General features: G+C 42.9%; 1 protein-coding gene across 4 annotated transcripts in view; it reads right to left on the bottom strand.

Moving 5' to 3' along the window:
* Positions 1-24,455, bottom strand: part of LOC137278555 (uncharacterized) — a 152,771-nt gene that overhangs the window by 19,854 nt on the left and 108,462 nt on the right. For all 4 annotated transcript variants that reach the window (XM_067810994.1, XM_067810995.1, XM_067810993.1 and 1 more), the window contains exon 2: positions 22,812-22,965. In XM_067810994.1, coding sequence (XP_067667095.1) covers positions 22,812-22,965 — 154 coding nt within the window. The remainder of the gene's footprint in view (positions 1-22,811; positions 22,966-24,455) is intronic.

Genomic DNA, 24,455 nt, shown 5'->3' with positions numbered 1-24,455 from the left:
GTCACCTTTCTGACTGGACAGAAATTAAAAGTCTCCCCTTAGAATGAACACTGATTAAACACTCTCCCTCTAGACTGGACATCATGACTGATTAATTTACAATGGTCAGAAACGACAGGCAGAATTATCTGATGCACATTTCTTTGGGATGTCTATGGCTGTCCATCCGTTGTGAAGAGATGACTTGTCAACAGAAGCCATATTTTTGTTTGTTTGTTTGTTTGTTATATTAAATCGCACTAAGGAGTATTCCGGGGATAATACGGAATATGCTCGAGGAAAGAGTGTCCCCTGGGGTATGTCAAGTTTGCCACTGATACATGCAAGTGGAATCTCTTCCATCAGGAGGATGTATAAAGGTTGTCTCTAAATAATCGAGTCCGGAAGACACGCCATAACCACAAGTCTTCGACTCCCTCTTTTAAATAATAAACACACCATTACCCTTTCGCCCATAAACGAGTTAGCTTAAGTAGGAGCGATAACTCCGACTGTTGTCAAACTGCACACGAATACCAGCCCCATGCGGTATACTTCGGTTAACTCCGTCTAAAGTGTCTTCGGACATTGACGTTCGCCAGTTTCTCAGTTCGACTGCATGTTCCCATTGCTTGAAGGGCTTAATGGTTAAGGTATTAAGTCAGTCGTTTTGCGGTGGAAGCAATCTTCTAGAAGAATAGTGTTTCCTCCAACATGGCAACAACAGCCTCGGTCAATATGCGGTTACTCTAATAAGCCCCACTTAGCGGAGCCCCGTGCGGCCTACTGATCTTTGGAAACAGTTAACGTCCCGCTAGACGAAGGGGAATATTTCGCAAACAATTTGGTACATCAATCAGCTTCCGATAAACACCATTCTTCCACTGAACCCATTCCATTTGTTTTGACTGCGCCATGTGTTGTGAGGTAATCTTTGGTAAAAGGCATTCCTGCAACCGTCTTGTCAATCCCGGCAGTTAACACCATATATTAGAGGGTGAAGGAACTTTCGTAATGTACACGGTTAAGCTCGCGACAGGTCATAAACTATCCGTAATGAAATGCATGTGTTTGGTTGTGGCAGAAGTTGTACAATACACCCCCAACGTGGCTGCGAGCTCTTCAATTATCAGCTGCATAATTCGAAGGAAAGAGTGTCCCAAGGGAGAGCACTCACCTTCCACAATCATACTCAAATGTCGACTCGGCGTTAGCCCGTGATGAACACTGTAACAAACTGCCTTCTGTGTAACTAGTTTGAAAAGTTGCCCGTCGCGACAATAACTGCAGATATTAAAGTCGAAAGTAACACTAATCTGCTGCATCTGTTTCAGGCACCTATACCAGCATACATCTACATCTCGAGAAAGAACGAAAGGAGGTTCAGCAGGAGGACCTTGAATGAGTGAGTGAACTGGGTTTAGAACCACTATAGTCCTACCACTTCGGTTCAAATCTCTGAATAACATATATGCGAAACCTCGAGAGCAAGGTATTATATTCAATAGTTTCAGCAGATACTCCCTGGATTCAAATTATATATTTCAAAGTAATTACTGAAAGATGATTCCACGAAACGACATTAAAATTTCAGGCTAAATATTAGCTAGTTCCAGCTATGCTTGGTGCGACTGTATTCCTGAGTGGATAGGTAGTGAACTCAAAGAAGAACGACTGAGTCACTTCTAGCCATATTAAAGGTTAGATAGGAAGATGCTGTCTGAGTCACATATACTGTTATATTAACGACGTATATCCACCAAAAGGATTATATTGTATTACCTATCAGCCCCAATCATGGATAATGTCAAAATATTATCACCAAGACAGGTGCTGGAACATTCACGATACAATTAACACCCGACACAGATATAATTGAATCCCTTCTGTCTCGTCAATTGATCATACAGAATGGTTGAATCATGGCCAAATGGCAAAATCTGCACGCCCGACTACTGGATAGTATTGAGAAAATTGTGAATCTGTTCAGGCCGATAAGTGGAGAGAAAACAGCAGGCACGTCCGTGCTATCTTCTATAATTTCACGTATGTCTGTTTTCCTTACACAGGGAACACGTCATCGTCGTTGCACGCGTTAGTGCCCGTGTCACGTGATCTGTACGGCTGTTCAAGAGACGGACAGCTGATGTCTGGGTTATTGTTAATTTTACGGTGCACCCCCCTTGCGAACGAGATGTGTGGATATATTGCTTTGCTCGTATACTTTACGAGGGCTGTTTAATTACACGGCGAAACCCAGCAGACAAAAGCGTATTCAAGGTGTTTAAATCAAACCATAATTAATATTAATGTGCATGAACCTGATTTACGTGATATTTGTAAGGTATTCCATAGAGTCACTGCACATAGATAATCGTGAAATTTCACTTCCATAACAAGTTTCGTGATTTACAATACGTTGAAGCACTTTCATGTGAATTATTTTCTAGTTTGGAATTATATTCCAGTTTGCATTGTTATTTTTTCGACGCCAGCAGAAAGAAATACCATATACCATAATATGGGTGAGAAAGACGACTATCCCAGATTTATCACCGCGGAGATAAGTCCATGATTAGCTTCAAAACAGGTTTTCCACAAACGTTACGTGACGCAAATAAACTAAATTGTTACACTTCATGGTGCCGCCTAATACAAAATGTATCCTTCCCTTTAATATTTCTTTGGCTTTTTCTCTGTTAATTATTTTGTAATTACAGTCATCGACAATTCGTGGTCTATGTTCATATGCTCGACTGGTTTAGATCCAACTTAATGCAGATAAATCACCGTGACAACGATTCAGGGAGAGCGCACTCACCGCGGGGCTTCGTTTATGTACTGTCTTCCTGCCAACATACTATCTTCACTTCTCCCGTCTATAAAACCTTCAACGAATGAGTGCGATACAAGGAAGGTTGAAGGAGTGCCTTAACAATATTTTTTATCTACTTATCGGCTGTGAATAATTGAAAGAAGCGCATGTAAATTGCCCCCGGTTTACGTAACTTAAACCGATGGTGATAAGAGTGGAAAACAGAGATTCGTTAACAGCTTTCTAGAACAAATTAGGCGGTCTGTACCACTTATAGTGACAGGCTGACTCTGAGGGCTCGTGCAGCCTGTGCTCTGAGCTGATACCACTGAGAGCAATAAGTCCCACAGAAACATCCCGACTAACGAATAGTTCCTGATTATTAAAATTTTAACGGTAACAGGTAACCATATTTAATTTTAAAAGTAGCCCCTTTGATACTGGGGGTTCGGAAACTGTGGAAGACAGACGTGCTTCCTTTATAATCAGACCGAGATATTTATCGCATGTGCCGCGCCGATGGGAAAGAAATAAGGTTAGGTTAAGACAGAACATCGTTCACATTTAACAAGGCTAGTGAGTCAATGCATTTAACTATATTCATTAACCAATTTCTAATCATGCTGTCCGCATTGCAATGTAAGTTAATATTGGGCAATTTAAGGTAATAACGGGCAATTCAATGTAATAAAGGGTAATTTAAGGTAATAAATGGAAACACAAGGTACGTGTTCTATGGTTCACAGATGAGGAATATCTTTCGGGACACACTGGCCCGTATAGAAACACACGGCATTAATGCATATCACAGTCCCATACACATGTTCAAAGCACGAAACAAGTTAACAGTTAAATATGATACAACCAAACAGGACTTATTTCAAGGTATAACAAACCCTGGTATACATCTACTTCATCTATCAATTATTTTAGGACAGAAATATATACTGTAATATAAGCTTTCATGGGCAATACATGTTAGTCTACTTAATATAGTTTAGGATAGGTCAGAAACGCCAGGTAGATTATGAACACTGGGGATATGCCTCGAGGATGTGGGTGCTAAATAGTACGGATGGTGGAGAAGCAGACAGTTATACCTACCTAAAGTATGCAGTTGCCCATTCCGCCTCAGTATACATATATAAAAACACATCATTATCCCGCTCCTGATTTCCGAGGATGAGTTCAGTACATAACTCCACACAGGGTTATCTGGACTCGCTACGACACTTGATTATGTAAACGTTGAAAGTTTCGAATGATGCCGACTGGATGGCTGTCAATCTCACTCACTTACTCAGTTCCGAGGTGTTTAAGTGCTCTCGTAAAATCTGTCACGAATATCCTGTGATCATCACGGAAAGTGACCCTTCATAACGTATGTCCACGTTAATGAAGGCCAAAGAATAAAATATAGACTGCAGAACGAAACCTCACTTACAACTTTCTTTTAGGAACGAAGCAAACGTCAAACTCGGTAAAAAATGATCCAAATCCGGTCCCCTACATTCCGAAGTAGGATGAAGTTAACTACAGACATATGATGGAGCAGCTTCATCAACATCTCCTACACCATACCACGGTCGCTGTTCCACGATAAGAGGAGAATGCAACGTAGGCGAGGGTAGCACGAGTGTATCCCGGCGCAAGTGTAAACCTATTCTCAGCCGGAGCACTAGGAGAAAATACCTGAGATTTCCTCAAGTCAGCTTCAAATGTATGAGTCATAGAGCAACTAGCGGGGGTGCCAGCCGACTAGAGCACACAAGGAGGAACGGGAAAGCCTCACGGGGTCTCAAACCAACTTCGGAATCTCTGGAGCCAGAAACACAAGGTATACCAGACACGCCAGAGTTGTCAGAGGGAGGTGGAACGTTATATCAACACGTGTTGGCGGGTCGGGTTCGATCCTGGTGGATTTCATAGCCTGTACAACTGAGATAGGAGTATCGATTCTCCGCGGCAACTGTGGTTTGGAAGACAAAAACCAGTTCACTTGCATACCGTACACGCTCTGGAGGTCAGGGTAGGTTGCTGGTATTTGCCAGGGTTGCCGCAGGTGATGGCATCTCATTGCATGGCTCTTACCTTTGGCTTCCGACCCAAGCGTCAGGATCTCTGTCACGTGACATGATAACTTTATATCTGACAAAGATGAAGGTGAATAATACCAATTAGGCCGATTAACGACTCATCATAATATGGCTGTCTGTCCAGTATTTCTGATCGTTGTCTGTTCAGTGCAAGAATCTCATGTACAATTCAACTTCAACTGTCAATCATCAGTCTGCTTTAGTATCTGTCTACACTGACGTGTTGGGGGATCATTAAGGTTGAGTGGCCTTCAGTGAAGTACAGATGGGTAATCCATTGTGTAGTGCCACAGTGACGGACCATCACCTGCTCCCGTCAAACAGGTCCGTCAGCGGAACAACCCCACCTAAACAGGTGACTGCAGAAAATGTATCATGATTCCTTACAATGATGATAGCAGAGTTGATGAGTGTTGATGTGGTTTTGGAGGTCGTCTAGCATTACAATCACATCAGGGAAAGCTGCCTAGCTGCAACGTTAATTTGGCATCATTATTGTCAGAACTGGTTACGGCATATTTCCTAGATATTCTCTTTAGCATCTAAAGCATACGCCCCTTGACCGTGAAAGTATTACGAGCTGCATGTGATGTTTGAGTCTCACGTTGTTCAGCTGGCGGCGAGGTGGCCGTGCTTGCTCGTCACGTCGAAGAGCCGGGTTCGATTCCCCACATGGGTACAATGTGTGAAGCCTATTTCTGGTGTCTCCCACCGCGATACTTCTGGAATATTGCTAAATGTGACATAAAACCATAATCACTCACATTGGTCAGAGCACGTGGATGATCAAATATTTTCGAATCTGAGTCAGAATGCCTACTTCTATAAAATGGAGGTCAGAAGATCAGCCCACTAACTGTCACACCTGGAGGTCAGAAGATCAGCAAACTGTCGCTAAGAACTGGAGGTCAGATCAGCCTACTGCCTCTAAGAACTGGAGGTCAGAAGATCAACGAACTGCCTCTCACATCTGGAGGTCAGAGTGCCAGCCTACTACCTCTATACCTGGAGGGAAGATCAGCTGACTGCCTCTCACAACTGAAGATCAGAGGATCAGCCAGGTACCTGTAACACGTGGGGTTCAAATGCCTGCAGGTCAGAGGACCAGCATTCCGCCTGAAACACCTGGAGGTCAGAGGACCAGCAATCTACCTGAAACACCTGGAGGTCAGAGGACTAGCATTCTGCCTGAAACACCTGCAGGTCAGAGGATCAATCTTCCCAGTCTAGGATCAATTTTCCCAGTCTAGGATCAATTTTCCCAGTCTGGAGGTCGGGAAATCACCTTTGCTACCAAACTCCAAACATTCTGAACACGGCGTAATTAGGCAGTTCTTCACGCGGTTAATGACACGAGTAATGAATAGCAGAGTCTGATTGCTTGTATCTTCCACCCTTTGTGGCCTGAAATATACATGGCAGATGCCGGAACGAGGGCAACTATTTCACAAACAGCTGCACAGTACCGGCACAACTTCTGCATGACACCAGGACTTGTCAGTAAGGGCTCGCGTATTTCAAGCACGTCCTGTATCACGAGTAATGCAAGAAGGATAGAAGTGAGATGATACTCCTCATTGAGGGCTCATGAAATGACCACGAAGCCCGTACTGAGGATTATAAAAACAACAGTGCTGGAACACATCATTTTTAATCTGATATAACATGGATCTTGACTTTCGACATTCAGGGCAAATGCCTGAGTTAGTGGACTTACCTGATGTCTTAACAAGCAACATTTCCTCAGTTCCTCCGCGATCAGACGCACGTGCACTTGGTTATCTCAGCTCCCAGGTTCCCGGGTTAGAGAGGACCGGTCTTATATAACAGTGTAACCCGTGTAAAGAGTCCCCCGGCGTTTAGTGAAGCTTATTCTGTTACCAGATTCCCTTTATCAGATCCGAACACCTTCAAATAGTGTCTGTAAAGCTCCTCACGGGTTTAGAATCTGTTCCACACGCAGTGTGACTGATAAATATTGTCACAGTTCACGTGGGCTGGCTACATTCGGGACCACATGTACCATCATCCAGTTGCTGCGCGTGTCGTCTAGTGCAGATTCTACGGGTTGAAATACTGCAGGCGTCAAAACAACACGCCGATCTTCCCACATACGATTTGAAAAACAGTGTCAGATAGATATTCATATATAAGCACTTCGCGTGCTAATTATTATATGTCTCTTTCTCCACACTTCCGGTTTCTAATCTGCAATCTCAAGCGAGTATTCTCTGCAGCCAACTGACGGACGACCTGTTGCAACAGACTTTTAAAGTCAAGGATTTGAGCGTGTCGATGGCGCACGAGGGCACTCAATACGACTGGCTATATATACGCGCATAGCATTCCTTCCATCTGTGAGAATCACAGGATATCGCGTTACCGTGCTAGTGTGCTATAATCTCCCGCCATGCTCAAACCGTCACAGCTATATATACAACTCAGGAAACATCTGAGAAACTCAAGCGAAAGTAACATTGTAATCTCTGCCCCTCCCTGCTACAGGAACAGCAGTCTTTGTAGGATGTGTGGTTGGAACAGATATCGCACACGGGTGACATAGATAATAGAGAACGGGTGGGGTGGGGTGGGGTGGGGTGGGGTTGAGGTGAGGGTTGAGGTGAGGGTCGTTTGTGGGGCAGAATGGAAGGGGGAAGCAAAGGGACATTACTGGGCTAATTTGGTGTTGGATTATTCACACTGAAAGGAGATACGCAAAACTAAGGCGAGGAAAGGTTACTCCACCTTTGCCTACATTCGTGGCTTCATAGATGCCGTTACAGCGTTAATGTTGGTTTGATTGCTGCGCAACCCCAAAGTAACCACTATTCCGGTTATATGACGTCGGTCCGTTAATAATGTAGACTAAACAATCCAAAGATTGATATGATGAGTAACGTCGGGGTAGTGAAACGCACACACCGTAACTGACCCAGTGTCGGGTTGATGACACCTCACCAGTGAAGATGGCAGTGGCCTGGTTATACTGACGCTTATTCTCAGAAAAACAACAGAATTTGGATAGAAACAAAACTATGACCTTTTGAAGAAAGTCTCTGTAGTTAGTGCTCAGTCCTTGAGGATGAAAAGCAATATTTCATGTATTGTACTAGATATTTAGAAGTAAGGTGCTACTTATTTAACTCCCTTTCATTTCAAATTAATAAATTTAAAAGCCCTACTACAACAGACTAAATTAGAAAATTTAATAATCAACGAAATAGAATATTGCCAGTGTTTCTGAATGGAATGCTATGCAATAAAACATCTTACGCTATTCCTTTTAAATGGAAAAGGAACCCCGATGAATAGGTAGAATCGTAGATTAACGACTAGTCTCTGAAAAAATACACGTTTTACAGATAAAAGTTAATAAATATAGTAAAGAAACCCAGAACATAATGAGTTCTGAAACTTTCCTGAAGCTGTGGCGAGTCTAGATTGCCACATTTTCCAGACTTGCATCGGTTTTCTTGGAAATACTTGCTTTAGACTTTCCTGAAGCTGTGGCAAGTCTAGATTGCCACATTTTCCAGACTTGCATCGGTTTTCTTGGAAATACTTGCTTTAGACTTTCCTGAAGCTGTGGCAAGTCTAGATTGCCACATTTTCTAGATTGGCATCGGTTTTCTTGGAAACACTTGCTTTAGACTTTCCTGAAGCTGTGGCAAGTCTAGATTGCCACATTTTCTAGATTTGCATCGGTTTTCTTGGAAATACTTGCTTTAGACTTTCCTGAAGCTGTGGCAAGTCTAGATTGCCACATTTTCTAGATTGGCATCGGTTTTCTTGGAAACACTTGCTTTAGACTTTCCTGAAGCTGTGGCAAGTCTAGATTGCCACATTTTCTAGATTTGCATCGGTTTTCTTGGAAATACTTGCTTTAGACTTTCCTGAAGCTGTGGCAAGTCTAGATTGCCACATTTTCTAGATTGGCATCGGTTTTCTTGGAAATACTTGCTTTAGACTTTCCTGAAGCTGTGGCAAGTCTAGATTGCCACATTTTCTAGATTGGCATCGGTTTTCTTGGAAACACTTGCTTTAGACTTTCCTGAAGCTGTGGCAAGTCTAGATTGCCACATTTTCTAGATTTGCATCGGTTTTCTTGGAAATACTTGCTTTAGACTTTCCTGAAGCTGTGGCAAGTCTAGATTGCCACATTTTCTAGATTGGCATCGGTTTTCTTGGAAACACTTGCTTTAGACTTTCCTGAAGCTGTGGCAAGTCTAGATTGCCACATTTTCTAGATTTGCATCGGTTTTCTTGGAAATACTTGCTTTAGACTTTCCTGAAGCTGTGGCAAGTCTAGATTGCCACATTTTCTAGATTGGCATCGGTTTTCTTGGAAATACTTGCTTTAGACTTTCCTGAAGCTGTGGCAAGTCTAGATTGCCACATTTTCTAGATTGGCATCGGTTTTCTTGGAAACACTTGCTTTAGACTTTCCTGAAGCTGTGGCAAGTCTAGATTGCCACATTTTCTAGATTTGCATCGGTTTTCTTGGAAATACTTGCTTTAGACTTTCCTGAAGCTGTGGCAAGTCTAGATTGCCACATTTTCTAGATTGGCATCGGTTTTCTTGGAAACACTTGCTTTAGACTTTCCTGAAGCTGTGGCAAGTCTAGATTGCCACATTTTCTAGATTTGCATCGGTTTTCTTGGAAATACTTGCTTTAGACTTTCCTGAAGCTGTGGCAAGTCTAGATTGCCACATTTTCTAGATTTGCATCGGTTTTCTTGGAAATACTTGCTCTAGAGTCTGTATGACAGACTAGGAGATTAAGAACATGACCAAAATCTAGACTTGTTTTATTTTGGGCTTTAGCACTGCAGACAGCGTGGAAGTGGAAATAATGCTGTCCAGGGACTGTGCGACAGATAATGGCCCTTGTGTTACCCTACAGCCTCACAAAGCAAACTGCAGAACGGTCTGGTACAGTAGTCTCTCCGCGCTTCCTCACTGCTCATGACAACACTGCGACAAGAAGCGGTATCTACCCATGTGGATAATATATATGTAAATACCTAAAACACACTGTATTAAACATATTCATTGCAGATATAAATTTGTAAATAACGATGCGTGGTTATGACACTTTGTGATGCAAAATACAGGGCAGTACTGGCAGATGATCGTCAAGCTAGGCACACAGCATGAATTTATTCATTGTTGGCATACTTACAGCTCACAGGGATAGCATTACATTCATACACTGTGACGATACAGAGACTCGAACCCGATATTCAGCTTTGCGGGCAGACTTTTGAAATGCATGCATCATTCATGTTCAGTATACGTCAATCATCTCTGACGATGACGTACAGCAATTGTCAGCAAGCCCGCACATCAAATCAGCTATCTCTAGTGATTGACTGAAATAAACATGTAAATGGCAAACTGTGACCTATTCATGCGTCAGAATGTTGTTTGAAATGTACCGATGACGTTATTAGTGACATTCACATCATTTTGTTGACTAAACAATTTTTACAGTGGTGACACCATGCACCATTCACTTGCAACACCTGGCTAGTCAGTCCAACACCTGGCGGAATGTAGGTTCAGTGAGGGGTCATTAGATTAACGCTTAGTCGCTGAATATATGTAATTTTGATAGTTACAAAAAGACCCATTTAAATAGAAAAGGGACCCAACTGAGATGGGCGATTCGGGACCTGGGGATTTGCTTTACTCGGGGTTTTAGCGTTGCAGGGAGAGCTAAGCATTATGGAATATTATGTGGTTCAGGGACTGTGAGACAGGTTAAGGTGTCATCAATACGAGAAGCGTTGACTGGAAAGCTGACGAACATGGTGTCTGGCTATTTGATCTATGAAAATTCATCTCTAAGATAAATGAAATGCTTTTTCAAAGAAAAAAAAAAGAAAAAAAAGAAAAAAAAAGAAGAAAAAAACATCCCACCCCAAAACAAACAAACAAAAATCAGTAACAAAAAACCCCAAACCAACCAACCAACCAAACAAACAAAACAACAAACAAAACCAAACAAACAAAAAGAAAAACAAACAAAAACAAGCAACCAACCAACCAACGAAAAAAAACCACCACGAATATAGACAGAGCAATGGCGTAGGGCTTGACTTTCATAGAGTGGGCATAGTGAAGTCTTAACAGACGGAACGTGCATTTTGAGGAGATGGCAGACCGCAATGTTTACAGGAGCGGGACCTCGAAGAGACTGCGTCTGGATTTGTCATCACAATCTCTCCTTCCTGCTGCAAGGCACGTGGCTAGCGGCTCTTCACGTAACACACATTCAAAACGCTATTCACAAACTCATCCACACAATCACCACACTCAACAGCCTTGCATCCATGTAGAACTATTCATGCTTATCATATTATCATGGTAAAATGTTTTCTTATCATTATTAACTTGAACTTACCAATCGCGTACTAAACAGAATGGAATATTTGATTACAGAACAAGATACCCTGAAGCCAACAGTGTCCTTTCCAGACCTACAACTCCCTGGACTGATTGAGTGAGTGAGTTTGGTTTTACGTCGCTATTAGCAATATTCCTGCAATATCACAAGAAATGGGCTCCACACACTACACCCATGAGTGAAATCGAACCCGGCCCTTCGGCGTGACGAGCAAACGCTTAACAATTAGGGTACCTCACCGTCCCCATGGCAGAGGAACAGAAACTTTTATATTTTTCACATGGTACTGAGCCTTGCTCACCAGCAAGAGTCGAGGGTACTCGTTTAGGCCACTCAAAACAGAGCTTTCAAGAATACCTTTACACGTAATAATCTCTGTACAAAAACTAAACAAACGGTAGTCGACATGTGTAACTGGGACACTGGAAGTGTTGGTCATTCAGACTGGGCACTATGGATATTGCAGTTTTGACCACCCTGTCTGTTCCAGTCCTCAAGGCTACAGAAAGGTAAAAATTGGTTTAGGTTAACACCATTATGCTACCACAGCTAGATTCTTTAGGCTGAATGTATCCTGTGAAGAACAAAACGCAGTAGTTCAGTCGGTAATACTCTATCACCAACGTCCAATCATGTATTACAACTAAATTTAAGTCTCAAATGGCTATCTTATTTCGGAACCAAATGTCTCGTTCTTGTAATTACATCACCACTATCTAAAAAAATACAAGCCAGGAACCACATGTGGCAAGAACTGACCTATTTCCGTCGTCCCCAAAGGCGCCGTGAACTACGGGAAGCCTTAGGAATACCTTTCCACAAACAAAAATATACGTTCAAGTTTGAAAGGAATGTCGCAACTGAAAATAACTAGTGCCATGTCACATTTACTTCATGTTGTTCAGGATGCATACTCTGATGTTTATTTAAAAAAAAATGCTTCTTTGACTGACAACTCATGTGAACCGAGGAATCCATTACAATAAATGCATGTCCATCCTCAGGAACTGGAGGGAACATGCCTTGCTTTTTACACACTCTCTATGGCACCACTCTCAATCTGGCATTTTATTGAATGTCGGCATCATTTGTAAACGAAATAGCGAGCTAAACTTTGCCCTGTTTCTATCATCGATCTGAGGGAAATCTTGAAGCACTGAAAAAGATTACTGCGATTTAGCGCTCGTAACATGTGCCGTCATTGATTGCGGTTTAATTGGTGGAAAATATTTGACATGCTCTCGAAGTCTTCGCCCGTCCATCTGCTGTCAGATAACTGGAGACCGGCGGATTGTTTCTCCCTATCCACTGATTGAAAATCTCAACCGAAATAGCAACACAGAAGGTTCTTGTGAGGAGCAGCAGGGGTGCTATTAACGTCGTCTGATGACATGCCGTGGTAATGGTAGCATGATAAACGTCATTTGATGACATGTCCTGGCACAGGCAGGAGGATAAACGTCATCTGATGACATGCCGTGGTAATGGCAATATGATACAGTCTGTCTGATGACACACCACAGCATTGGCAATGTGATAAACGTCATTTGATGACACGTCCAAACAGAGGTAAGAGGATAAACGGCATCTGATGATCGCTATAAAGGTAGTACAATAAACGGCATATGATGTCGCGGTGATGGCAGTACGATAAACAGCACCTAACTGAATCTGTTTCAGCATCCTCAACATTAAACACCATATCATGTCCATCTGGGGTATGATAAACGCTATGCTACGTCAATCTGAAGCTGTGGCACTACAAAGCTGTGACTTCCAGCGAGCTCGTGGTGCACCTGTTCCCGCAGAACAGGATGATTCATTGGTTAGCTACACAAAGCCGTAGTTCCGTCCCGAGTGTCTCTGCCTGCTTCCATCCACAGAGGTGACACAATGGTGAAGGAATGAGCTCGCTCGGACCGATCAATGGGACATTCAGCCTAATTCCACCTGCCATTGAAGACGGGTTATTTCTGTGAGGCTTTGACAGAAATAAAAATTTATCATGGTAGGTATCGGTGTTAGGGATAGTTCCGTTGCCGATGGCACTATAGAGAGTGGCGAAGCGTGTGATACATCATTAGTACAGGAAACCTGCAGTACATGCAAATACTATTTGCAATGTACTGAACAGTTTCTGGTCATGTAAGCACCCCCACTTTTAACTCGCGACGCGACGGGGGATCTGTCACCATCGACTATCCACTCTCTGCTTTGTCCGCTACACCACCCTGTCCTCCAGACCACTCTATCCACCGATAAAAACAACATTGTTGAAAACAATACATTTTTCACACATGTCCATGGCAAGATGTCTGTCTGGATCAAAGGTAGGTGGGTAATATGTTTGCTTGTCACGTTAATCGTGAGGGTTCGAATCTCACAGATATTTTTTATAAACTTGTTTTTCCCAAGATCATATAGAGATGGAATTTTGCTTTGAGTTGCGCAAAACCACCCATATAACACGCAGTCAGCACGTATTAAAAACAACCAAGGTTCGGCGTAAGTAGACCGTATATCATTTTAAATTCGAATCTGACGCTACTCATGTATAAAATCAAAGTATTTTGTTCAGTGAGTGGATATGGTTTTACGCCACATTCAGCAATATTCCAGCAATAAAAAGGCGGAGATACCGGAAACGGAACTGAGCCAATGAGGGAAATATGGACATTTTGTACAAATCTGTAGAGGCAGATAAAGATTCCTGAGAGTAAGCGAAAACATACTGGGATTTAATTTTCGCGGGTATTAATCTTGCATTTGGACAACAAATTTCGATGAGAAGGAATATTTCACACAAGCATGCACGTCGCTTGAGGGCTGTGTCTGAGTGACACTAATTAGTAGTTGTGAGGAACGTCTTACCTCCAGCTCCCCCTACTGACACGTGCTAATATTTGATTAGTTGACCTGCGGATACAATTAAGGCAGTTTTCCCTCTCCTTAGCAGACTTTAGACGGAAGGATTGATACTAAAGCGTTGTCTAACGCTTAATCGAGGTTTGATAAGTGGCAAACTCATAGCGACTAATCTGTGGGCGATTGATCGGCTTGTCTTCCTCTGGTGGACTACACAAGCACTGGTGAGGACTTTATATTTATGCTTGGCACTGTATACACAAAGTGAAAGAGGGGCCATTTTATACGTAACTATATAAACGTGTTTACAAACACTCAAAAGCCGACCTATGACTTGCGATGAAATTCGAAAACTATTAAACATATGATATTCCGTGAAAAGCTGATCACTGCCAAAACGTCAGGCCACCTCTCTCAGGTTTTTTGCAGAACTTTTGTCCTAAATACAGAAACGTTGCTTAACTATCATTCACATTTTGGAGAAGCACGTGCACAAATGCCGGCTCCATCCTTTCTCACACACCTGGATGTTCCTCTATGTGCGTCCCTCTCTCGGAGCAAATAGTGAACTGTGGAACTATTTTATTGATATTGAGTGAATGAGTTTAGTTTTACGCCGCACTCAGCTATATTTCAGCTATATGGCGGCGGCATGTAAATAATCGAGAGTCTGAACCAGACAATCCAGTGATCAACAGCAGGAGCATCGATCTGCGCAATTGTGAACCGATGACATGTCAACCAAGTCAGCGAGCCTGACCACCTGATCCCGTTAGTCGCCTCTTCCCGCAAGCATAGTCGCTTACTGGTACAACTGTGGTAGACATGTCTATTCTACACTTCACTTAACTAGAAAGTGTTAGTCACTAAGACGTAAAACAGAATTTAAAAGTGATACCACATTCCAAGCCCCGCACACTTCCATCCCCTAGTAACCGAAATGTGAACACCAAGTAATAGACACATCTAGCTGCCATGGTACCGCCGTCGCCAACACCACCCCTACCACTACTACTATCCACTAATGTCTAGGTAATTGCTGTCGTCACGGCTGTTCCAGTAATGCGATCTGTGTACATTTCGGTACACAAAAATGTGCCCTAACCCCAAATGAGAATACACAACGGTCCAGTCCGCTGTGCGCAAACATTTTTCCTTGCAAACATGTGCTGAAGAAATATCGAGCATGCATCGATGCAATAGCAAACATGATGTGCACCCGTTAATGTAAATGACATGGTGGATTGTCTTCAATTTTTTCTGAATTGGCAGTGTCTTACTATTATGTTGCAAGCATGCCAGGGTTAAAGATAAAGACGAGCATTCTGTACAGTACTCTTGTACTTTACTTGTATGATTCCACAACAAAGAGAATGAGAATCGTTGGAATGTGGACTCGTCCATCACCTTGGACATTACGTACCCCTCTGAATTCTCATTTTGTAAAAGATGCATTTGCATATATCGAAAAGTACCGTGGGCATAGATGGTAGTACTCGCACCGACAACGAGCCTTCTTCAGCTGCAACGACTAACATTACGGGGGTGTTGGTATTGTTGTTGTTGCTGCTGCTACTCCCACTACAACAACTGGGAGTTGTGATCCGTACATCCTGGTGTCAGTTGAGGTCACCAGATCTCTCTGACAGCGCGGGATTCCATGTGAGCGGAGTACTCGGTGTTGTTAATCAATAAAGTCACATGAACTGACGCTGCCTTCGCTCTATACACTCCCTTCCAGTATTGATGGCATGTCTTAGCATCCTAATACCCAAATCCCCAGCCCAAGTTCACTGTTACAAGACACATTGTTAAATTGCACCTAAGCTAGAATAATTTCGAGCTTGTTTGGGTAAAGCTGCCGCAGAACAGAAAAGAGGTTTATACTAAGTTGTCCTTCCATATTACAACCCACGCTGGACTCTCGACACGACACGGAACTCCTTTGGGTTCGTGATCATTTAAAATAGCGTTGCTTCTCAACTGTTGTATACAGCTTGGTCAGCGAATGTTCAAGTTCCCTTACTGTACTGAAAGTCCGTGTGACGTGAATCCATTCTACTTAATCAGTAATTCTGTGATGTTTTCGAGTCTCCACGGACAGTCCGATGTGACACAAACGTACCACTGACCACATTGTATTAGCCAGATATTGCATGTCGACTCTCCACTCCGGTGCCCGGAGATACTGGTAATTAGGTTGGTCTCTGTGGTGCTGTCAATATTATTATTGAAGCTAAACGGCTAATCAGCAGCGTTAATTACAAGCTTCTGCTTTGGTAAACCTAAAGAAAACATCCCTGATACCAAACAGTGGAGAATCGATATATTTACAGTGCATTCATTGGGAATTACATGTTGGATGACAGGTTTACCGTTGCCACAAACCTAATCTATATTTATTCAAGTGGGAATGTTTACCCTACCTCATTGTGTTTAATTATGTTTCCGGACAAAAAAAAATGTTTAGTGCGGACATTTCCAGACACCAACAGTGTTTGAACTCCTGCATCAAAAAGTCTATTACCTAAAAGAAATTACAGTTGCACTTGCATAAATACTTCCATATGTCGAACAAACTTCCACATTGCGAACATAAAAGCGAAACTTCGATGGTTACGCACACATCAGCGTTAAATTGCAATTCCTAAAAACTCAAATCACAGAAAAAGGAGGTTGTGAAAATGAATCCTTCGTTTTTCAATACATCCGACATGTATGCACAGATTGAGAAGTATTAAAGTGAGCAAAATGTTCAGATATTCAAATGTTGGTCAATGAAAACAGCTTTAAATCCAGCATTAGGACAGAACAGTACCCACAACAACCACAAAAGGAAAGGTGAGAAAATGAGCTAGTTGCGACCTACCAATAGGTAATTTCCTCTCAGCCATTGTCAGAAGTCAGGGAGCTGTACTCGTCACTGTTGTTACCACGCTATCTCCATCAACAACGTATTCATCTACTGCGCAGTGTGACGATTGTTTCAGTATGTGTCCAATACCCACCTAACCCAGGGTTCTCGGGTCCAGCTTGCAACTGAAAGCGTGATGAGGTAACCGGTCGTGTCACGAGCGCATCGCGGGATGATTTACTGCCAGTCTATCTACTGAGACTGGGAGCTTCACCAACGACAAGTGCATTCCTATGATAAGTGATATCTGAGAGAATAAGCATTGTACTATTTACAGCTACGTGTTAATAGATTTAGGAATAAGTGGTGTTTGTTTTACTCTGAAGAGAAAGTAATAGTAAACAGGACTATGTTTATTATATGATTATTTCAACGACAAGAACTCACATGCAAAGTAACGGGAGAGTAGGTAATCGATAAAATGGTCACAGGCGCTTCAATATTTGTTCGCTGATGCCTTTGTAGTATGTGTATTGCTATATCAGAGTGTGTTAATGTCGACCGGGTTTTCCTCAAAGCCAATCGGATAACAGGCTGGATTCCTATACACCAGTCACCAAAACGTTTGAGTGAGTAAGGGCGTTGCGTTTGAGACGCGTTTGTTTGTTGTTTAACGCCGCACTGACCAACACTCCTGCTATATGAAGCCGGTCTGTAAATAACTTAGTCTGGACCAGACAATCTTGGGATCAACAGCATGAACATCTATCAGTCTATGTGTCATCTATGTGTCAACCTGATCAGCAGGCGTGACCACCCGATCCCGTTCGTCACCTCTAACCAGAAGTCTGAGTTACTGAAGAGTAGTTCTATCCGTGATCTTCACGGTCGCAACAAACAACATATTCCTGTTAAACAGCGCTTAATTGTGCTAGGAACCATAGGCGGGCACGGAACAGACGAACCATAATGGGCTTTAACAAAATCCCGAACCCACAGACAGAGGGTGGACCTTAGACAGGCCACCTCCTACCCTATCCCCTGGCTGATACAGTCTTATTTACTCCAAGCACCATCTTCCCTGTCGGTACATCGACGACACAATTATACCCTGCATTTCCATGAAACAAGGTTCTTAATTTTCAATATTCATTTTCCTGATACTTGGTCCTGAGGCAGAATGTGCTATTAATATTTTCAAACTGTACAGTTCGTCGAGTACTTGAAAACCCTTAGACCTAAATGAAATTATTCACAATGCCACTTTGTTGCCAGGTTCAACTCTACAATATTTGACGAGTATATATACCGTCGTGTTGTGGTTTCCCAGAACGCCGAGACATGCCGGGATGTGGCATCGATCGTTGGCATGGACATCTTTGGACGTTCATCAAAGTTGAATGTATTCCTGGAAGAGTACTTGACACACTCCGAGGCGATCTAATTCCCTTCTACCTGACTAGCATAATCAGATGCAAGAGTTCCTCTCAAGTGCCACTATACATTACTGCGTAGAGGGGATATGTAAGTAAGAGAATGTAAACACGATCGCCGCCCCATGTGGAGATGAGAAGAGGTCTTCAACACAACCAGGACATGGGGCGTTATATGTAGGATCAATTCTCACAGAACACACCACAAGCGTGTATGATATGATATATAGATAACTATCTAATGTCGAGAATACTTTTAAGCATGCCCTGTACCCATTTGGATCAGATTAAGCTGACAAACGTTGTTCGCACTAAAACACTAAAATGTGCCAGTTAAATGATGAACTGAGTGAAGTGGAAAGGTGCGAGTAGTGTACACATGAAGGGGTACTCATGACGGAGACTGGCGTACACATGAAGGGGTACTCATGACGGAGACTGGCGTACACATGAAGGGGTACTCATGACGGAGAGTGATGAACACATGAAGGGGTACACATGAAGGCGAGTGGTGAACACATGAAGGTGAGTGTTGTACACATGAAGGGGTACTCATGAAGGCGAGTGGTATACACGTGAAAGGGTACACATGAAGCTGAGTGGTGTGCAAATGAAAGTGTACACATGAATGCGAGTGGTGTACAGATGAAGGTCTACACATGAAGGCGAGGTCTGTACAAATGAAAGTGTACACATGAAGGGGAGTGGTGTAGAAATGAAGGTGTACACATGAAGGCGAGTGGTGTATACCTGATGGGGTACACATAAAGGCGAGAGGTGACCCCAGTGAAGGGAACACATAAAGGCGGGAGGTGAACCAATGAAGGGGTACACATAAAGGCGGGAGGTGAACCAATGAAGGGGTACACATAAAGGCGAGAGGTGGACCAATGAAGGGACACACATGAAGGCGAGAGGTGTATACATGAAGGCAAGTGGTTTACACATGAAGGGGTGTGGTGGACACATGAAGGGGGACACATGACGGAGTGAGGTGTGCACATGAAGGGGAGTGGCGTACACATGAAGTAGAGCGGTGTACACATGTTGGCGGGTTATGTACATTATACAGATGCATCATGGGAGCAAAGAGATGAGTGGCTTATACAATATATGTAGATCTCGTGTATCATGGTAGCATAGAGGCGAGTGGTCCACTACTCAAAGAGCTATTACATGACAAGGGAACATAACGCCAGTGGTTTTCATATCAAACAGATCCATTTTACGTCATGGTGCTATAGGTATTTCACACATTAGAACCAGCTTTGAGATGATACACATATGAATGCATGGAACCCTACAGCACGCGCAACACCAGGTTCTTGTTGCCATGGGCAACGTGTCTTGTTATTGTTTGGTATCTCATGTGCTGCTGCCAAAACGTAATGATCTTGTATGTGCCTGAATACATAACGACAACCACATCTGGTGACAAGAAGAAATATTGCCACAGTAATGCTGTACACAGTAAACAAACTACAGGAATCTATGTCTTTGCATCTCTGCAATGTTACTAATTAGATAACAGCGCCATAACCGATTTACGTGCCCTGGGTGCCGCCCAACATTCTTTAATAATGAAATCACATTCCTTATCTTACTCCAAGCACGCATTATTCCATGAACGGTATTAACAATAACTTATTGCGAACATCTCTACTGACTGTGGAAGTCAGACAGCATTGGCTCAGGTAGCACCGCGATTACGAAATGGTGTCCAAATTTCGCAAGCAAGTCAGGCTAGCTATGCCTGAAAGTTGATAGCCCACAAAATACTACACTGGTCGGAAATTTGAATGCAGTCCAGGGTTTCATCATTAAGCTACTAATATGAAGAAGGAAAACCAGGTTTTGTGTGTAGCCAGCGTCATTGTTGCAGTGATAACGATGTTAGTGCCAACGCCGAAACGTCGAATTCATTGCAATAAATAAGTTGACTATCCATAGAACTTGGATTTCCTTCGTCCTTACAACTTCTAAAATTCCTCTCAAAGTACTAATATGGTGAACATTTTAATCAGTCGTAATCTTTCATGATCTAAACGTGTGTTATAACTTACCAAATTGGACATAGTGTTATATTTACAACATGACCAGTCGGGCCAATGACTATGGACATTTACTGGTCCGACTGGATTTTTATTGGCCCCGCTATAGTGGGCCAGTGGCTATTCCGAAGCCTGTTGCTACCACACCCGTTAACACAACGTTAACAGTTTGGCTGACTGGAATTCGTAAGTGCTTACTAGTACCCAGCACCCCAGCACTTCGAGGTATGCACCTACACAAGCGGGCTCGCTGCATTGAAACAAACGGATGGTATCTGTTCAGTAGCTTTGTAGAAACATGCTAATTATTAACTTTAACGGTGGTATACTGAGATGCGGGGTCTCCCGTTAAGGAAGAGCTCGGTCGCTAACAGCACATACTGTGATTATGGATCTAATGATAATTCTAGGGCACTAACATTACATCTATTTATATTCCTTAAAAGAGTCAATATCGATTTATCACAGAGACGGAATCAGGTACCACAAACGTGTTGGTTTCAAAACCAGTGAGCAGTATGCAAGACCAGTGATTGGAAGGCACTGCCTGGAAGCTTCAAGACACTGTCAGTTGATTCCACTATACCTAATGTTACCTCTTTCATGTCCAGTGTGTTAGACAGACTCCAGAACTCGCGGGCTAACACCTTCACGATGTAAAATAGTAGGCTTCCTCTGAATGACCGTAAAGTTTACAAAACAATCTATATCCTTTGAGGAATGTGCCACAACGCTATCTTCACATATATCTTCAAAAGCTGCATTTCATTTTCCCGTTTTACTGCATTTAGCATGAGTGCAAATAAGGCACCACCTACAACGAGCACAAATAACCATGACCTGTCCGTGACCTTGAGGTTTCATGGACTGTATAGACTGGTACTCTACCTATGCTACATTCAGCAAGCTGGCTATACAAAGTCTATGGACTGTACTGTACACCATTTCCACGAGACCTTCCTACATAGTGAAGCTCGGGTCCAGGTCTGAATGTCCGCTTACACTACCGACTGCTTCAGTGGCACACGGGCGCCGACAGGTACACGTCATCACGTTCAGTAAACTAACAACTAGTCTATGAAATCAACATATTTTACAGAAAAAATAGTTCATTCGAAAAGAGAAAAAGAAAACTCAAAATATAATGAAAAAGAGCCCCGAGACTTTCTTCATTTTCAGAAGCTGTGGAAATCTAGACTTAGCACATTTTCTAGACTTGCGGGAGCATTCTTATATATATTTGCTTCATGGTCAGTATGACAGACTACAGTATTACCACATATAGAGGAGACGTTATACACGTAACGCACGAGTTAAAGGCGGGCGAGCTTCTGTCATGCCAGAGTGATGTTCAGCGCCATCATGTTCTCTTTTTTAGAACAAAAAAACTCCACAAGGTATGACACACAGATGACTGACACAACCAGACGCCATAAAGGTAAGTGAGTTTAGTTTAGGAAATATCACGGCGGGGACACCAGAAATAGGCTTCACAAATTGATGGCATCAGTATGGAGAATGGAACCCGGGTCTTCGGTGCTATGAGCGAACGCTATTCCACCGTCTGTAAGGCCATAAAGACGCCAGATGTTGCGCACCGTGACAGTATGACTAATGCATACGCATACAGTGACGTCATCTGGTATAAACAATACACACTCTCCAGCACAACACACACATATCAGTCTCTTGGCATCTCTTGCCGCATTCCCTGAGGCAGACTGTTGGTAGTCTGCACATTGGCAGTTTACCAAGAGACAATATGCCGTCTGCTTGGTGTCGCGCGTGTCAATAATAGTCTTGTTTTCACTCCTAATCTGGATTCGTTTCACAATCGCTCAAATTATGACTAAAATATCTTCAGAAACATGTCGTAAAAGTAGTCTGAGTTTGGTGATATAACTCGCGTTTGATGACAAAGGCTGTGATGAAGGCTGCCTTTGAAAGACCAAAACGGTTACTTGGACCGTATTCCGTCTAAGATGAAGAAGACTGACCACAGGCCCAACCAGACTGACGTAGGACTATCAATGCGTCATCGCGTCGCTTTCTGTGATTAGCCTAGGTGGCCGTTCACTTGGTCATGACTGGACCCTAAAGTCTTCTTACAAGTTGGTCGAGAACGCCATGTGCCCGTTCTTCGTGCAAAGCGGGGAAAAAGCCAGGAAAAAGTGAAGAAAACAAAGAACAATACCACCAGGACACTCAATCAATCAGCCCAATGGCGGGGGCCATCTATTTTAAAGATTGGAGGGCGGCACGAACTCCACAATACTGACCCCAACAATTATGATATCACGTGACTTACCTAGAATTTCCCTGTCTGAGAATCCATTAGGGAGAACGTCGTTTAGTTTGCATGCCCCTTGACCGTCCATCTCTCTCATGGTATGACTCTCCTTCGATTTTTGTTTCTTTTTGGACTTCGGACTCAACCGTAGCACCTTCTTAGTTTTGGACGACTGAAACAAAGAAGAGTACATTGACATATCTGTAACAACCACCCACTGGTGCGTTACACTGTAACACTAAGTACAAGGCCTGAACTGCTGCTGCCGAGCCGATAAAGACTTCGTCTCCGTGTCAAGAGTTTTTTCCCTTAGGTGAATCAGAAAGCAAGGGTCTTGTGTTGTAATCCTGTTTTGCATTGCATTAGGTTTGTACGGTGTTTTTCTTTTGGTGCTCATCAGAACGATACTCTCATCAAACCTCATCAATGCGGGCTCTTCACGCGCATGGATCTTGATGAAACCGATTATCATACAACGGCGTGAAACAACCTCACTCAAGCAGGATATGGTAAAATATATCTCACACATTTTATTTCTGTTCTCTACCTCATAGAAATGCCATGTTTTCACAACAGACTGTGACAGAATACGAGTTTCACGCATATTGATAAGGCGGCAGAAAAATAATTACATCAAAAGTAATAATTATTCAAAAGTGACGAGGGCGGTTGGACGTTTTTATATTGTTTCTCCCAGAAATGCAGCTTGGGAGTTTAGCATGTGTTAGTAAGTTGAAGTTTCGGTCACACTCGTTCTCCCAGACACTTTTCCTTGTTTTGGCCCAAATGGATGATCGGGACGCGGCCAAGCTAAAATTATTTTTTTTAAACGTCAATAAAAATTGTCACGCGCACAAACAAAAGCGACCCGCCGATGCCCGATTTTAAAAAAAAATTAGCCTAACTTTATAAGGTCAGGAGGGAGGTATGCACTGTTCATCATGTACACCGTCGGGGTTCGATTCCACATGAGTGGAAATCGTTTTCGGCAGGACCATGTGTGTCTCCCAACCTTGACTGTTCAATACGGCATTGGATCACCACACATTGGTTGCCATTCACGGTGCCACCACGTACGACATGGGCTTAGAGCGGTTTCAAATGTAGAATATCAACACTGTACATTACTGGATCTAGACTGCCGTGGGCAGCGTTGTCTGATAGCGCAATGTCTTGACACATCTTGTCCAGAAATAGTCAGAACTCATATACAGTCGATTAGCTCATGCGCTTCAATGTTCGCTGCCGAGAGCGCAAAACAAGGTTATCTACTCTTGGAGATCCCCGACCGCTGTACAGAGCAGCATAAGAAATCTCTGAATAGGGTTCCCAAACGACTACGACCATCGCGAGTCTTAATATGGGAATTAAGATCGACCATCGTGAGACTGGGAATTAATATCGTCTTAAGGACAGGTTAGCTTTGCTTCAAATCATCATGAGTAAGTCGGTTGGGTTTCAAGCCACTGTTAGCAGAATTCCAGATATCACGGTACGTGACGTCAGAAATGTGGTATGTCGTACCCATGTTTTCGGTGTGATGAGCAAAACGCTTTAACCACAGTAGGATCCTCCAGCCCCCCCACCCCCACCCCCACCCCCCTACTGAGAAAATGTAATACAAAATATAGCAAATGTTGCATATATGAGGGTAGTTCGTGA

Source organism: Haliotis asinina, chromosome 3 (genome assembly GCF_037392515.1).
Source record: "Haliotis asinina isolate JCU_RB_2024 chromosome 3, JCU_Hal_asi_v2, whole genome shotgun sequence".
Lineage (NCBI taxonomy): Eukaryota > Metazoa > Mollusca > Gastropoda > Lepetellida > Haliotidae > Haliotis > Haliotis asinina.
The sequence above is the reverse complement of the archived record's forward strand: the minus strand, read 5'-3'. Positions and strand labels throughout refer to the sequence as shown.